General features: G+C 33.7%; 1 protein-coding gene across 1 annotated transcript in view; it reads left to right on the forward strand.

Moving 5' to 3' along the window:
- Positions 1–15,811, forward strand: part of Erap2 (endoplasmic reticulum aminopeptidase 2) — a 38,948-nt gene extending 23,137 nt beyond the window's left edge. The window contains exons 12-19 of the mRNA XM_005326142.5: positions 625–704; positions 1,709–1,892; positions 7,820–7,976; positions 8,444–8,628; positions 10,842–11,003; positions 11,506–11,646; positions 14,130–14,211; positions 14,928–15,811. Coding sequence (XP_005326199.1) covers positions 625–704; positions 1,709–1,892; positions 7,820–7,976; positions 8,444–8,628; positions 10,842–11,003; positions 11,506–11,646; positions 14,130–14,211; positions 14,928–15,071 — 1,135 coding nt within the window. The 3' untranslated portion in view covers positions 15,072–15,811. The remainder of the gene's footprint in view (positions 1–624; positions 705–1,708; positions 1,893–7,819; positions 7,977–8,443; positions 8,629–10,841; positions 11,004–11,505; positions 11,647–14,129; positions 14,212–14,927) is intronic.
- The last annotated feature ends 3,120 nt before the right edge of the window (positions 15,812–18,931 follow it).

Genomic DNA, 18,931 nt, shown 5'->3' on the forward strand with positions numbered 1-18,931 from the left:
GGTAGGATTACTATAGCTAAGATGTCTTGATCTAAGAAAGAAAATGAACTCTAGAAGCTTCTAGAAAGTTAGTTTAGAAAATAGTCAATTTCTGTGATTTATTATGGTAAGGCCATTGAAAGTAATAGGCCTGGACCTCAAATCCACTCTGCTTTTCTGTTCTCTGAGCTAAGCTTTCCTGCACTGGCTGAAGTATTGGTGGTCACAGACTTGCAGCCACTTAGCATTAGGGAAATGATTCTGTTGAAGAGGAGGATAAGTGAAAAATCAGACTGAAGTAAATTTTTTTTACCTCTTAAGGATTCCCTACAGATTCAGTTTAGTTATTTGAATCAACATCAGGCTGATAGAAATTTTGGAAATATAAGAAGATTGGTAATTTTTTCTTTCACAAAAAATAGAATTTGTTATGGTGTGAGATTTGGACAGCAAACAACAGGTAATCATCATGAAAGAAATTTTTGTATCCCAAGGATACAATAGTCATAGCCAGAACATTTCACAAGGCCACTGATAGGAGTGAGGTCTGGGTGCTTTGGTGCTTTTTACTCTCCGTGGAGTCTGACCGAGTGAAAACTGGAATGAACATCCATTTACTCTGTGACTCTCTACTTTTCACTACAGGTTCCTGTGGCACATCCCACTGACCTACTCTACAAGTTCCTCGAACACGATTCATAGACATATTCTAAAATCAAAGACAGGTAATAAACTTATTAGCCAAATAGGTGTCTCAGTGCTGAAAATAAACATGTTTTGAGTTATTGGAGGAAAGATACTATCAATAAAAGACTAATAAAAAAGATTTATGTTCGAGGGAAGTTCTCATTTATTGATAAATTCTTATTAAAGTTACCTTCAGATAGAAAGTCTGAATTTTTCATGCAGTGGTAAGCTCTCTTGTGCTTTTGACATTAGTTTTAGTTTGAATTTATATCAAGAAATAAGGGAATCCTATCTTATGTTCCTTAATACCTACTAATCCATTGTATGAATAATGCATGAAGTCAGGCTGTTAGTGGGAAAAAGCATTTGTTCTGGGATTGGTCCTGGATTTAGATCTTCACTCTGTCACTTATTAGATGTGTGATCTTCCGAAACTTAACTCCTCCTGAGCTCTAATTTTTCATCAAATTTTGAATGAGGACTAGACCTCACATACTGTTGAAAGGCCTATAATGCAATTTTACTACCTAGATGTATGTTGTATTAAAAATATATAATTTTAATTTCACCTCTCAATGCCAATAAAAATTTAGTTTTTCAATTATAACATCATGTTCAACTCCAGTTCTTTTTTTCATCATAATAAGAACTAGATGAATGGATCTCCAATTTACATCTATATACATATTTCAATGACCAGGAACTAAACTTTGAGACAAGGCACAAATAAAGGAAGCTAGATTTCAATTATGTCCCTCATCTGGTTAACTGGGTTCTTACATGCCATTATACCTGGATAGACTATGTTTTTTAGAACAAATTCAGTAGTACTATTCCTGTGAATTAACTTTTATAAGTTTAATAAGATCATCTTCTTCAAATAAACCATTCAAAGGACTAAGCAAATGAATATCAACATGTGTCTTCCAAAATGTTGTCTTCTCATTGATTTATTAGTGTTACTATTAAACTAATAGTTTTGGAGAAGTTTCTGATATGTATGTTGATAATGAAATACCTATGACAATTTTTTTTCTTTTAGATACTCTGGACTTAGCTGAAAAAACCACTTGGGTAAAATTCAATGTGGATTCAAATGGCTACTACCTGGTTCACTATGAAGGGCATGGATGGGACCAACTGATTACTCAGCTGAACCAGAACCATACGCTTCTCAGGCCTAAGGACAGAATAGGTCTGATTCATGATGCCTTTCAGCTGGTTAGGTAATGCAAAATTTCATCTGATTACATAGGAAATAATTGTCCTGTAACCGGATATGCTAGATTTCTGAATGAAATGTTCAATATTGATCATTCATATGATATAGAATTCAATGGAGGTAAAACACTGGCCACTGGGTCTAAGCCCACCCACTGAAAATAGGTTTTAGCCAAACCAGTGTTTATAAATCTAATCCAACATATTTAAATGTGTATAATTTTATATGAAAAGTATGACTTCTAGAGTATTTTTTTAAAAATTAGAGTTGGCAACTGTGAACCTTCATTTCCACAAAACAAACATAAGGGGTGTGCAGTGGATGATCTATCTTTAGGCCATATCTGTGGTATCTCAAGCACCAAAGTGTCAAATGGTACATGGTGGGCTATTTTCCCTCAGATACAATAGGTCTTCAGGTCTCTTGAACTTTTGACTCAAATGGTAAATTTGTTTATGGTAGTAGCTGTTATACCAAATACCAATGTAATCTCTTAAAGTGAAAATGTATAAATATATTTCCAACCTTTATGACTGTAAATGAATGGTTAGCTTGGGGCACAATCCATTCAGCATTTTACTTGCAGTGTGGAAATCAATATGAGATTGATAGGGAAATGAAAGATGAATTGGCTGTTTATATTTATTCCTCTTTAGACTACTGTGAAAATGCAAAGTTTTTTCTCTCCTTTTCAATTTATCATCAACAAAATCATATTTGGAATAAATCAGGTTACAAGGTCTTCAGTGGGTGGGGGGGTGATGAGGATCAGGTGGAGTATTACTGTTCTGTAGTATCCTCATTGTATTCAATGTGACTTATTATTTCCTTTTCTATGCTTATTTACCTTAAATTGCATGAAAGTAACCAGCAGGACATCTCTTCTGTGAAGCTTCTTGGAATAACAGAATCCCCCAGTTAGGCAAGCAAAGTGAGGTTTAATCCTGAGCCCTAAGAGTCTCAGGAACATCATGATATCGCAGCATGTTGGAGGACAAGATGAGGAAAAATTCCGAGCTATATAAGAGCAGGTGCAGATAGGCTAGCTAAGAAGTACAGTATTGCTAGTTGAAGGAGTTTTGTCTTCTTAGAGAACTCTGAACAGATTGCAGAAAAGATAGATTAAAAATTTAAAACTAGGAAAAATGAAGAATATGGACAACTCTGAAAATGAAATCCCATCTTTCAAGTAGTGGGAAAGTTCCTTTTGCTGTTTCTAGCCTAAAAACATATTGGTAGTCTGAACTTAGCAGGAGGAAACCTACAGTTATTGATGCATTAGTGGAAAAAACAATCTTTTCTTCATTAATAGGCAGATTAGTGAAACCAATAGTCCAAGTTAAAATTAAAACAGAAATATAAAATGACTACTACATTTTCACTTATTAGTTAACTCAACTTGAGCAAATTATTTACCCTTTTTAGCCTAAATTTTGTAGACTTTAAATTCCATTAATAATAATGCCTAATATACAGGATTATTTTGAGGATTACATTAGGTAAAACATTAAGTACAGTGCCTGCTCAGTAAATGTCATCTGTTAACATTATTGAGGTTGCCTAATAGAAATTGTTTAAAACATGATGTGTTGAATAGGAGAGAAATTGACAACATAAAAATGATATGAAGTTGGATAAAAGCAGAATGTAAATTTGTATATCATTATGTGTAAATAGAAAAAAACTCAATGGGGAAAACAAAAACCAAAGAAATTATTACAAAATGCTCTGAGTGATTGTACAGGGTAGTGAATTATGGGTCCCCCTCTGCCTCTGCATCTAATTTCCAATTGCTTTGTTTATATTTGCTATAATACTTTTACAATGACAGTACAGTCATCCTTCTGATTTCTGGTTCTGGATCTCCCTTGATTCCAAAATTTGCAGTTGTTCAAGGTCCTTATATAAAATGGTGTAGTATTTGCATATAACCTATGCACATACTCCCGTACACTTTAAATTACCTCTCTATTACTCATAATATCTATACTGTGTAAAATTGTTACACTGTATTGTTTAGAAATAGTGACAAAAAGTTTGTATATGGTCAGTGCAGGCAAAATTTCCCCCAAATATTCTAAATACACAGTTGAATACATAGATGTAGAATCCATAGATATGGATGGCCAACTCTATGAGGAAAGAATTAAAAACTCTCATAACAGATCTTAAATATTCTTATTTGCTATTCCCTTTTGATTATATATATACATATACATATATATATATATATAATTATATATAGATTATATATATATAATCTGCCCTCCCTGCTTAATGAAGCTTCAGTGTTAGAGATAAAAGAAGCAACAGTGATCATGTTTACTTTTGAGACAGAATTTAGTCCAGGAATGGATATTTTTTGAATTAGATTTTTGCTCTGTTGAAATTTACCTTGTCTGAGTTGAATGGAATTAAAACAGCAACCAAAAAAAAAAAAAAGTTGTATTTTTTCCTTTAATCCTCCATCTCAAAAATAAATCCTGAATTGACTCTTCAGGAATATGGTACCGTTTCACATCTAACTGAAATTGAATGCAAATAAATAAATATAGATATTTCCTGTTAGACTGAAGTCTATGCTTTGATAAATGTTTATTCCTCGTGCTAAACAAACATTCAGATAAACATCCTTTGTATTGAATGAGGCATGAGGCAGGTAAAGACTTTAATAGTTTAAAGGTAATTGTTTAATAGTTATTAAACAATTTAGTAACTATATAAAGTGATTTATTATAAATAAATATTAACATTAAAATAAAGAAAAGTGGGCAAATAAAAAAGTGAAGAGTTCTAATAATGGCATTAATTTTAGTAAAAAATAAATTAAGCCAGGCTTAAAAGAAAACAACAACAAATCAAGCACCATAGAAACTAGTTTTTAATGTGTAAACATTAAATTGCAACCTTAGAAGGCCATTTCCCCTATTGCTGGTGCTAAGATATCAACTGCTACATATCTGATGATACCTATACGTGTAGGAAGGAGTGGTGACATTTTGTGGATTTGTTTCTTACAAAATACAGCAGATCTCAGAATCATAGAGCATATGGTTCAGTGTTCTATCTTCAGATGAAATTTTTAGAAAAAAATTCCATAAATGTGTTTTAAAGTTGTACATCATTATGATTAAGAAGAATAAGGCCACAGCAGAACTTGGCTCTTTTTACTTTTACTCCTTTCTAGCTTCTGTTCTCTCTTTTTAAATATGAATTTAAATTCGCAAAACCAAAGGAGGTAGGGCATTATGTTAATGAAATATGCCACAGAGAAATCCTTTGTTCTAGAATGTTCCACATCATGTGATGGTGTGCAGTCTGGGAGTTGAATGCTCTCAACAATTGCTTAAGGACCTTGTGTGGATCATAGCCTCACAGAAACACACTTGAGAATCACTTTCCAAGACAGAGGATGTAATGGTTTATTTCCTCTGCAGAAAATATCCTAGTTACTTGTTTTTCTACTGCAAGAAAATGTAAAAAGACATGTAACTTTTGAAACTAAGTAAGATAAAAACACTTATTTGTCCTATTCACAATGATCACTACTTTTCTGGTAGAATTATTATCAAGCCCATTCCATTTTGCCCTCTGCAAATCATTGAAATGAGCTTTGCAAAGAAAAAGAGTTTATTTGCAAGGAAGCCAACTATGGATGTGGGAGATCCAAGTCTCAAATCCCTCTCCCAGTGGATAACCTTTATGGATATTGAAGGGATAAAGAAGCAGAGTGGACTGAGGTGTGGGGAGAGGTGATTGGAGGTAGAGCAATCGGTGGTCTGCACATGCGTTATGAATCTTCATAGTTCTTCATGGGACAAATGTACAGAAAATGGCAGTGTTAGCATGATCTGAAGGCTGAATTTTCAGCCTCTTGACATCAAAAGGTCACCCATAAAACCCCTGTTGCAGGCCCAATTGAGGCATTTCAACAAAAAAGTTCCTGAGAAGTAACCAGGATATCTGTTAAAATAAAACCCATATATCTGAGATGTTATCCACAGAAATGCTAGTGGGAGAATAATAATTTATTGTTCATAACTGTTGTATTCTGCTACCTTTCCTATCCCCTACTATCTCCCCTCCCCTTCCCTCACATACTAATAGGGCATTATGTAAAATTGTGGATGTGTAACCCACGTGATTCTGCAATCTGCATTTGGGGTAAAAATTGGGAGTTCATAACCCACTTCAATCTAATGTATGAAATATGATATGTCAAGAGCTTTGTAATGTTGTGAACAACCAATAAAAAGATATATAAAAAAATACAAACAAGTACTTTGACAGAATACAACATGAATGCCCTCTAGTTGAATGTCAGCAGAGTCCTCATTTCACTCTGAAACTTCACGAGCATAGTACACATTCCCATTGGCATTCGGGTTTTCTTAGCTCCCACTAGAATCACCCATTAAGCTCTTCTTAAACATTCTAAAGCTTTTCCAGCCTGAAATTATAAACTTCCCAAAATTACTACCACTAGCCACTTTCAGAGTCTTTTGAACCACCTGGTCAGGTTCATCAAATCAATAAATCCACTCTCAGTATCAATTTCCATTTTAGTTACATTTTTGTCACTGTGACCCGGGTACCTGACAAGCACAACCCAGAGGAGGAGTAAAAGTTTGTTTTTGTTTATGGTTTCAGTAGTTCAGTTCATAGATGGTTGACTCCATTGTTTTGGATTTAAGGTGTGGCAGAACATCATGAAGGAAAACCATGGTAAAGAAAAACTGCTTCACTCTTGGCAACATGGAGGAAAGTGAGGGGAAAGAGGGAAAGAAACGGGGAACCATGGGAAGAACAACACTTCAGGGGTAGACATAAGTAACCCACTTTCTCTAGCCTTGCCCTATCTGCCTACAGCTACTACACAGCTCATTGAAACTAGAATGAACCAATCAGGTTACAGCTCTCACAACCTAATAATTTGCTTATAAATATTCTGACATTAATAAAAGCTTTTGGGCGACAACACCTCATATTTAAACTATAACAGAAAGTATCATTGTCAATCTTAGAGTGGAATATTCCACTCTATATACAGAGAATACCTCTTTCCTACATACATATATGAATATACCAGAGTGAATCTCACCATAAAGTACAACCAGAAAACATTAATTTAAAAAAATCTAACTATGGGTAAATGACAGAAAGATCAATAGGAAGAAAAGAGCAAGGACTGTGGGGAAGGAAGGAGAAGGAAAGGTACTGGAGACCGAGCTAGAACAAGACATATTTCATTCTATTATAATTATTTCAAATGGATTCCACTGTCATGTATAATTAAAAAGAACTCACACAAACAATAAAAAAATTTATTGTTCAGCTATCTGACCTCAAAAATTGGTGATTTTTAAAGTCAACTAAAACCAAGTAATTAAAGATAAGCAAAACTAGAGAATATATTCAGATTTTTCTCTCAGTTCCATGAAGACAAATTTTTAAAAAAGAAATAGACATGGCACCTGTCCTAAAAGTTCTCAATTTGCTTTAAGAAACAAGTGAGACTCACTAATGAAACAATTACAAAATGACATAATATGTAAAAATGTTCATTATTCTGTACTAAATCTTAATGTTAGCTAATATGTATTTCATTTGTTATCTTCTCACTATGGACTAGGCATTATTCTAAGTGGGTTTTTTTTTTCAAATTTTAACTCGATCCTTGCAATAAACTTATGAGGAAGATACTATTATTGATTCTCATCATACAAGGGAGGCAGCTTAGATCCAGAAAGGTTAGGTAATTTGTCCAAGATCACACAGCTCCTTAGTATCAACACAAGAATTTAAATCTAATGGTCTGGTTATGGTGAACTGCTTCTGTTAATTGCTTTCTGTTTCATACTTGCTTTAATATTAAAAATATTAAGAACTATGAGATCTGTACAAACTACTCATATTTGCTTTGTACCTCAGTGCAGGAAGGTTGACCTTGGACAAAGCTCTGAACCTGACTCGCTATCTCCAACATGAAACAAGCAGCCCTATACTTTTTAAAGGTCTGAGTTATTTAGAATTGTTATACCACATGATGGACAGAAGGAATATTTCAGACGTCTCTGAAAATCTCAAGGTTTGTATTATTTTTAGAAAATGTATTAAGTAAATACACAGTATCTGGAAAATCAACAAGGCTCAGTGTATTTTGTGTGACCTCCTAGGAGTTAAATTAGGGAGAAGCTGAGGACACTGGCTGATAGCCCAGCCAAACCCCAACACCTAATGATTGACATCCCTCTTTTCTTTCTTAAGCCAACTCTTTGGGCAAAATATTACTACTAAAGGTGATTCTTTATTAATTGACGGTGCCCTCTTAGATCAACTGATGATCCCTTCTCGGATAGAAAATGCCACATTGCTAATGCCAAAAATCTATTTCATTGGTGTAGTAGGTGGGAGGAAGAAATATAAGCAAAATATGAAGATAAGTAGTTCTGTGTTTTTCAGAAAATTCAAAGTTGAGCCTTTTAGGTGGGTGAGTAAGAGCTGTGGTACCAACTAAATTTAGCCTCTCTGTAAACAATCTCATGTTTTCTGCAGCATTACCTTCTCTGGTATTTTAAGCAAATGATTGACACACAAAGCTGGAGCGACGAGGGCTCAGCCTGGGACAGGATGCTTCGCTCCGTGCTCCTGAGGCTGGCTTGTGACCTGGGCCATGCTCCCTGCATCCAGAAGGCCACTGAGCTCTTCTCGCAGTGGATGGAATCCAGTGGAAAGTTAAAGTAGATCCAGACTCCCCTTTCCTACTCTTTGTTCTTCTCCCTTTGATGTAAAAGTCTTTGATCAAGCAAGACATTAGATCTAAAATCTTTTAGGACAGAAAGAAAATAAAAACATGCTGGGAATTACAAACCCTGTTTCATGCTCCCACGTAGTGAGTGCTCAATAGATTTTGTGGGAAGCAAGCTTCTCTCCCTGAGAGGGAGAAGTAATATACATTGGCATGGTGACTGAAAGGTAACCAGGGAACAGAAATGGGGAAAGCCTAGTCTCAAAAACTGATAAGATAAGATGATGTTAGGAAGAACAATACAAAATATAACATGCATCTAAAACCAGGGATCATTTGATGAAACTCAGAAAAGGGGGAGGTAAATTTTTATAAAAATGTGTTCACTCTCATAGGTACCATTAGACCGCACATACTTTTCTATGTAAGTTTTGATATCTATCCAACACAATCTATATTATTTTTAAGTTCCTCTATCAAATTGCTATAATATGCTATCATAATTTATTTCCCCATAACTAAATCTCAGTGAGTTTTTTGAAATCTTTCCTTTAATTCTTCTTTTAGGAAACTTAATTGAAGTTTTCTTTATTTGGGACTCTTCTGCTTGTTTGGATTCAAGCCTAAAATCTAAAAATATCTTTGATTTGTAATTTTCTTCTTTTTGTTTTTGTTTGAATGGGTTGTATGAGTGAAATAAAAACGTAAATGTCACGCAACAGAATATTATTATTCTGCCTTTCTGCTGGTTATGACAGTGATGCTCTAATTGGCACTAACCCAGCCACAGTAGATATGAGTTGTCTATATGTTGAACATACCTGTGAAAATATTCTGAGTAAAGCTCCCTTATACTTACAATAAAAAATATATAATTAAATATTGTAGGTTTTTTTCCCCAAACTCCATGACCTTTAGTATAAATCTTAGTGAAGAATCTTATTACAAAGATTAATTGATTGTTTATTTGTGAATTCAAAGTATAATTATTTGCATATCTCTTATGTGCCAGTTAGGCACTGCTGTAGGAGCTAAGAATTACAAGTTGTGACAAAACCAGGTACCTTATTTTCAAGAAATTTTTAATGTGTTTTCTACTAGTTTTCAAAAATATGGTCAGTTAAAATATACTAAAATCAAAGCAATATGAATTATAATTTAATTAATCAGTATTTTATGATTTAGATGGCACCTGGAATATTTATGTACAACCTGATATAGTAGAAACTGGCCCAAGCAATATTTCAGTCCTACCTCCAAAATAGCTAGTTATGTCACCTTGTGTACATTTTCATAACCTTTCCAAGAATTATTTCTACTTTTAAAAATTCAGGATAATAGCTATTTCACTGGGTAGTTTTGACAGTTAAATGTTATACAGAAACTAGTACAATACCTGTCATGAGGTCACTTCATGACAAATGCAAATTTCCCACCCCTCCCTATTGCTCTATGTTGTGGGTTTTTTTTTTTTTTTGAGCCATGTATTTATCAGCTACTGTTGACCTATCTATATGTGGGGATAAAAATTATATAAAAATTTAGAATAACACTGGTTAATGCCCTACAAAGCAATAAAAACCTAAATCATGTGTCTTCTTTAGGAGGACAGAAAATAATATCATTGCATTTTATATATTTTATAACAGTAAAATGCCAAGGCCCTAATCAATTGTACTAAATTACAATTTTCTAAATTTAGAACTGACTAGTGACCCTCAGACAGATATCAGAAAGTACTTTTAAGTTGAAATTAAAGTATAAATAGTCATTTCTTAAAAAGTCATATAGCACCAATAAAGGTTAATATGATAGAATTTGTATAACCAGTATTATATGTCAGAAATTATTTTTTATTGATTCCACTTTATTTTTTATTTTTATTTTCACTTTTAAATTCCTTTTTGTTAATTTGTATTGTATTTCCACCAACTTTCTATTTTCCACCCTATCTCAGTGTTAGTTAAAATGTATACTTATTCTGCTGGCTAATATTTTGTCAATGGTAGGAGATAAAACAGAAATAATCTGCAAAGTAAAATTACATAAAATATTTTCATAAAATTTGACAGAAAAAATGTTTTAATACTCTGAGTACTGGAAATAATTCAGGAGTGAATCTGTTATGGTAACATAAATTATAAAATATAATGTTTCTTTTCTTTTATAAAACTCTCTTCTTTACTTCTGTGCTTAATATTGCAGTATTCCAACAGATGTTTTAAAGATTGTATATTCTGTGGGTGCTCAGACAACAGCAGGATGGAATTACCTTTTAGAGAAATATGAACTGTCAGTTTCAAGTGCTGAAAAAAACAAAATTCTGTATGCATTATCAACGAGCAGGCATCAGGAAAAGCTGGTAAAGTAAGTTCATCAACTAAACTGTTAAAAGTAAGCTGAAACAACTTCACTGAAGTCACTAAAATTGCAGCCACTAATTTTAAAGGTATAAAATAATTGAATCCAAATTTGAATGGTTTTAACTTTACTTTTCAAACATATATATTGACAAATGTGAATAGTAAACAGATTCTTTTATTACTAATCATGTGATGCTAGATAAATGATGTGCTTTACTTTCAGCACTTTAGGTGAAAATTATTGCAAAAAACAATCTTGCATATAAGATATATACAAGATGCTAATAAAAATCTTTAAAATAATTACCAAATAAAGTTACTGCTATAAAAAAAGTAAATGTTTTATTGGAACATTAATAAGATTAGCCTGTAGAAAATTCATAACCTTAAATTATACTTTTATCATGTCTCTTTCTCTTCTGTTATTTTAATGTATTGGTAGCCTAAGTTAATTTCCATGTATATAATATCTACTATGAAAAAACAAATTATTTTTATTTCTTTAGGTTAATTGAGCTTGGAATGGAAGGAAAGGTTATCAAGACACAAGACTTGGCAGCTCTCCTTCATGCAATTGCCAGAAATCCAAAGGGTCACCAGTTAGCCTGGAATTTTGTAAGAGCAAATTGGACTGATCTCCTAAAAAAGTTAGTATTTGTATAAGCTTAATGCAGATGTCTCTTAATTAAAACCATATGTAACCAAGTATATATAAAAGCATATAAAAGGTCATCTCTACTCAAATTTTTCAATGAAATCTATTGGCTTTAAAATTCACTCACTCAAGTTATTCTGCAAAGGTGTACAAGAGAGGAATGAGAATAAGAGAACAAGAAACACTCCACTCATTCATCCCAGGCAAAGAATTGCTGGGAGCAGTACAAGTTGAGTTAAATCTAGTTATCTCCCCATCTACCCTGGTTCTCTCCTCAAATAAATCCAATGAAGGCTTATAGAAGCATTACATGCATTTGATCTGTTTGGATAATGCAGAACTCAGAAATTCTAATGAAAGCTAATCTATACCTCTAGTTTCACCATGGAGGTAGTACAGTGGAAAGATCTCAAAGCAATTGAAAGAAACAGAAGTATTTCAGGAGCCCCCTCCAATATTGGTTCAGATTTTTTTTCCTGAGGCCTCACAATGTTTGAAAGAACTAGAGCTTGTGACTCAGTTCCTGGGCTTAAATATTATCTCTCAGAAGAGCAATTTTTTTCATTAATGCCCCCACACCCTGCTTTTCTCTCTCTCTCTCTCTCTCTCTCTCTCTCTCTCTCTTTCTCTCTCTCTCACACATACACACACACACACACACACACACACACACACACACACACACACATATACACCTTCTTCTAAGGCATTTAACCCTCCCATCCAAATCCAAAATGTCACTTGTGACCTATATAGAAAATGTCCTGAATCAGAGAGCTGTTTCATTTGCTTTGTTCATTTTAACCTTGGTATCTCTAGTGTAGCTTCTCCAATTCCCTCTTCTCCCTCATTTCTTAGAGATGGAAGATTCAGAGTCCTCAAAGACAGCTTTGTGTAACCCCAAACACATTTCCACTTCTCCCCTGGACCTTCAATGAGCAGACACCTGCTGAGAGCCATTGCCAAGTAGGAATGACGCAACAAAATTTTCTTGTCAGCCTACCCCATGTTGCTTAGAGGAAGGACTCTCCATTGTGGAAATGGGCTTGTCTTAGACTCAGGTCATTTGCAGTGACATTGCATGTATGCTTGAGTAAGGTGACCTTGCTCAAGGACCAGGGCGGATCCCTGGTTTAGGGCGGATCAGGTTTTAAGGAGTATCCCGCTCCTTGGGTTTAGGGCGGTTCCAGGTTTAAGGTGTACCCTGCCTGGAATAGGGCGTATCCTGCTGATTAGAGCCTGGTGGAGTATGTGGATTTTGCCCAAAACGTGAATTTTCCCCAGAACTTGTGTAGAGTGCCAGTGTGAATTCGGGAATAAAGAATTGCTGTTTGAATCTACAAGGCTGTGAGTGGCTCATGATTTTGTGCCCAGCCAGACTGCGGCAGACACCCATCCATCACATGATACCAAACAGAAACTATATTAAAATTTTTTTTTCCTTAAAAACTTTACTAGAATCATTGTTTAGCTATTTGCATGATTGTCAATCTTCCTCTGAAATGATCAGACATTTTCTGCAATGCTGTGGATTTCCTTTGTAACTCGAGACTGTGTTCCTGCCCAACCATATGTAGAACCTAGGCTTGGAGCCATTGTCTCTGCTGGGCTGTGTCAGCATGAATCACTTTGACCTGTCTCTAAACAAAACTGAAATGAAGGATGCGATCTGTGACTGTAAATGAGAGTTCAAACAAAAAACATTTGACCAAATAAACAATTAAATACAGTGGTGTCCAAAATGGAATGGGGAAGTGTGCAAATATATTAGACTGCAAAAAAAAAATATTACTACATATATCATTTCTTATCTAATGTTTTAAATTGTATGTCATTTATTATAACCTATTAAAATATATAAGATACATTAGATTTATAAATTGTATGTATTATGAAAGTTATACATAATACATAATATAAATTTTATAAAGATATTTTATATTATTTCTTGTATCATGATTTTAAATATTTTAATCATACCATAATATATGCATGTAATTCACAAATTAAAATATGTGTATTGGGGATTGGGGGTTTAGCTCAGTGGCGGAGCGCTTACTTAACATGTTCTAGGTTTGATCCTCAGTACTAAAAATTACATATGTGTGTGTGTGTGTGTATATATATAAATTCTTGCTCAAAAATTTTTATTTGTGGGGTACATAAGCAAAAATTTTAGAGAAGATTACTTTAAATATAAACAAATTTAAACATAAACATTTTCAAAGAATCTAATCATATTTGGCAATGATGCCAGATCAACATTTTTATTTTATGTTGAATTTTGTCAATTTCATAGTTTCAGGCTTGTAACAAATGAATATGAGTTATATTTATGGTGATTAATAGTGTTTAATGTAATATACAAAGTTACATAGTTGTTGATATTTCATATTTTAAATATGATATATACTATGATAAACATAAGGTCAGTGTTTCCATTACTTATATCTGTGAGGTTCCTTTCTTTTTCAGATTTGACTTGGGCTCATTTGCCATGAGAACCATCATCTCTAGCACAACATCTTTCTTTTCTTCCAAGGATGAGTTGCAAGAGGTAAGGTTTGTGACTTTCTTCTACTAACAATAAATGTACAAATTGTAGGATTGAAAATAAATTTAAATAAAACTTGATTTGAAATTATCATTTTTTAAAGTTGTTTTTCCATTGCTACATAACAAGCAAATAAAAGGGATGCAATTCAAACCTGACATATTTTAAGAAATATGTATTCATAGCATTTAAAATGAAAATGTACTTGACAGATGAGTCCTTTTTATTATTTCATCAGTATTGTATCATAATCAGGAATGCATATTAGAATGTGGAAATGTGCCTATTTGTGTTTTCAACAAAACTACTATTGTTAATATTGTCCTTTTCAAAAGCATTTGTGTGTTTTATATCTTCTTTTCACAAGAAATACTAAATGTATCTCTTAAGCAAATTCAGAATTCCAGAACTAAAATTCCAGCTCACCATTTACTCTGTGACTTCTGTGAATTAGTCACTTAACCTCTTTGCCCATAGTGGCCTCATTTTTGAGCTATGGATCTATAATTCCTTTCTGTCTTTATTGTTTGAAAATTAAAGAAAATAACCATTATGCCTAAAAAAAGGGGGGAAAAAAAGTAAAAAATCTTTTATAGTTTGGTGGAAAAATGCTTGCACCTGTGTGTGTATAATTTTCCAGCTGTTTTGAAATCCTTTAAAGAAATAGTGTTCTTATGAACCATGCCAGTAATTTTTTTTTTGCATATTTGTTTTTTTAGGTAAAACAATTCTTTGAATCTCTTTCGGCCCAAGGATCACATCTGGATATTTTTCAAATTGTTCTTGAAACCATAACCAAAAATATTAAATGGCTGGAGAAGAATCTTCCCACTCTGAGGACCTGGCTACTAGTTAATATTTAAATGGTCAACAGAAAGAGAACAGCAGATGCAGGTTTCCTCCGAATTAAGTAAGAAAAACAGCTGCAAAGCTCAAGGCAGAGTTCTGGCTATTTTATCTAACCAGTAGAGAGTCTCAAAAAAATCAAAGGGGAATGAAGAGAAGGGAAGGGGGATGAAAATAGGAAAGACAATAGAAAGAATCAGATGTAACTTTTTTTTTGCTCATATATAAATATACAACTAGTGTAATTCCACATCATGTTTAACCACAAGAATGGGATCCTAGTTGAAATTGGTTGCCCTCCATGTCTGTATAATATGTCAAAATACACCCGTCTGTCATGTATATCTAAAAACAAATAAACAAACAAACAACTAAAACCACATCAAATAAAGAAGCAGAAAATGGGGGAGGGGGAACATCCAACGTAACTGCTGCTCTCAGCTATCATATTCAGTTGACAAATGAAGGATGTTGGGTGGGGGGTGGCCTATAAGTATAATTGTTTATCTAAAAGTGAATATCTAAATAGTGGGTATAAGTGGAGATCACGGATGCTTAAGGACACAACTGTCATTTTTTAGGCTTGATGTTGCCTTCTCCACTCCCCTACACTGGGCCACTGTTTTGTTGCTTTAATGTCGTTATTTTAAAATTTTTAACCTTGCTCAATGACCTGGAGTTTACCCAACCAGTTTTACCTCCAAGGAAAGAACTAAACCATTAAAAAAAATAAAGATCTCACTCTCCCTATCTTCAACTCAGCCTCAATTAGTTCATTTAATTTTTACCATTCATGGAAAATCTGATATAAACTTGAAGGGTAAACATCATGAATCCATTCTTTATCACCAAATCTTAAATTATTAGAAAGGGAATGTGGCAGTTTATCCAAGAAGCCAGTTGGCCTCCTTTGTCTTAAACCTTACCTTTGTGCAAAGCCTCAAGGGTTGACTTTTTTTTTTTTTTTTTGGTACCCTGTATTGAACCCAGTGGTGCTTAACCACTGAACCACACCTCCAGCTCTCCTCCCCATCTTTGTTTAAAAAACATTTCATTTAGAGACAAGGTGTCTCTGGCTTGCATAGGGCCTTACTAAATTGCTGAGGCTGGCTTGAACTTTCAATCCTTCTGCTTTAGCCTCCTGAGCCACTGGGATTACAGGCATGTGCCACTGTACCTGGCAAAGGTTGACTTTTGAAGTCACATTTAATGAAGTGGTATGTGCAATCACAGAGGCACCGGAGAGAAGAGAAGATACCAGGTTACTGCAGTACGTGTACTTGCATTTTTAATAAATCTTTGGAAAATTATAGAATTATATTGTATATTTTGAATTAAGGTGTACATATTTGAATTAAATCACAGTTTAATGTAAATATTTAAAGGATCATCATATATTATAACCAGTTTTATCATATCTTCATATTTTAAGGAAAGCTCTTCATCTGATATGTGTTGCTTCATGCTTCTCAATTTTCTTTTTAATAAGGTAGTATCAAAACAAAAAAAAAGAAGGTAGAACAAAAGTAAAACAAATAATACACCACTCTATACACAGGTAGTAAACTTAATAAATTCATGATTACATGAATCAGTATCAAAATACAAAATATTCCACAAAGACTTGAATCAATATATATCATACTGACTTATTTGGATGATTAGGGGGTGCTGGGGATACAGGGCAGGAAGGAAGAGGGATATCCAGTTCGTTTCAAATGATACCATATAAGTTGATTATGCATCCATAGATCTTTCTTTGGTACTCAGATAAGACAGTTTCCATGGGCCATCACATGCCCCAATATATGTTGTTTTGTCTTTTGTTTTCAAATCATTTCTTGGAGTCATCTTTGACTCTGTATTTGAACTTGTCCTCTGCCTACCCTGAATTTTATAACACCTAAATAAATACCTCTAGAATTTTGTCTATATTAGCATAAGGAAAATGTGTAGAATATTTTTTCCACTAAGACATTATGTAAATTAATCAGTAAATGTGTAGAGCTTTGGTGAAACTGTGCCATCAGTAATGTTTCCATAAACATATGTTTCTTTTTTGTATAGTAATTTTACTATAAATTTTCAAGTTTTTTATTCTTTTCCTCTTAATACTTTACTTAAATACAATATGGAATGCAATTTCTAAGCTTCTCAAGAATCATGTATAGAAAATAGTAACTTCATTATTTCATTTATGAGTATTATTGTGCCAATAATATTTCTATAAATATTAGTTTTTAAAAATAAATGTGTGTTACTTATTAGTGTGATATTTTGAAAGCTTTATGGTGGATACCAGGCCACCAATACCAACTTAGACTTGGCTAAAGTTAGTTTTGCTTTCTTTTATCTCAAATGAACAAATAAGATGTGAACGAGTTCTATACAAGATCATACTTAAACCTGTATGAGAAATGGGGTGCAAGGGGGAAAAGATAGAGAAGCAGTTATGACTTCTCATTCCCTCAAAGACTTAGTGAGAATTCTGTGGTTTCATCAGCCCCCTCAGAATGGGAAACCTTCCAGATCACAGGAGCTCAGAACCAAGGCTTGCTCCTATTTCATCTTTGTGTGTGGGCAAGTGGGTATATTATCCCTCAAGACTGTCTTGATATCATGATAAGAATTTCTTGTTCTACATCATGCACATCTGCTTTTTGTTTCTGCTATGCCATTGAGCCTCTTTGAGGTTCCAAAGCAGGTCTGGCCAGAAAGTACTATAAGGGATTCTGATTTTTTGAGAGAAGTTCATGAGGAGCTTTTGGTTGTTTATTTTTTTGTTTTGTGTTTAATTCTACTCTAAACTGGAAGGGATAATTCTAGATATTCCTAGAAGCTAGTTTTCCAACTGAACACAAATTTTCTACCAAACAAGATTGGTTAAAATGATCACATATTTACTCTGCAATTTCCCCTTACTTGCATTCATTATTGAGCTTTCTTCTTCCACTTGACCATGTATCATTGTTTTTTTCATTTTAGCATGTAATGGGTTACAATGTTAACATTTATAAACTTTACACTGATCATATACACTTGGCTGTCCATATCTGTAGGCTCTACATTCCATTGAGAATCAAAAATATTCAGAGAAAAATATTGTGTCTGTACTGAACATGTCCAAACTTTTTTCCCTCATCCTTATTCCCTAAGCAACATGGCATAACAACTAGTTATGTTGCATTTACGCTATATTAGATATTATAAGTAATCTAGAGATGATTTTAAAGTATATGAGAGAATGTATACATACATTTTATATGTAGAATTTCAACATTTGCAAATTTTCATAACCTCAGGGTTCCTGTAACTAATCCTTCTTGAATATAGAGGCTGGGCTGTCTGCTTCCTGATACTTAATCTGATCAGAAAAATCTCCTATCTGAATCTTGCAGAAGAAAGGGAAAACAAATCATGAAAAAAAAAAAAAGGCTTTGCGGGGTCAAAGCATGTGTGTATTTTATATAATCTTATATTTAGAAAGATGTTAATGAATTGTTTTCCCAAGAGGGAGAACAAAACACTTTTCTCTTTTCCCTACTTTCTGTCCTTGTCAGTACCAGATGTCAATCTCCTATCCCCAGTAGCACTACTATTTATTGTGAAATACTGTGTTCCCTGACACTTACATATCCCTGACACTTGTTTTTCAAATCATTACTTATCCTTAGTTTTAGATGAGTCTTTTGTAAATAGACAATACTGTACCTGGATTTTATTTTCTGTTATGCATCCCAACTTGGGTAGGCCCTGGGATTTGACATTGGCCCTCAGCATTCTTGAAGGCATAAAAACCAAAGCTTCCGATATCTGCAGATGAAAACTGGCCTTGGGGTTTGGCTTACCCCTAGGGTTTCTACCTCCAGTTACATTT

Source organism: Ictidomys tridecemlineatus, chromosome 1, assembly GCF_052094955.1.
Source record: "Ictidomys tridecemlineatus isolate mIctTri1 chromosome 1, mIctTri1.hap1, whole genome shotgun sequence".
Lineage (NCBI taxonomy): Eukaryota > Metazoa > Chordata > Mammalia > Rodentia > Sciuridae > Ictidomys > Ictidomys tridecemlineatus.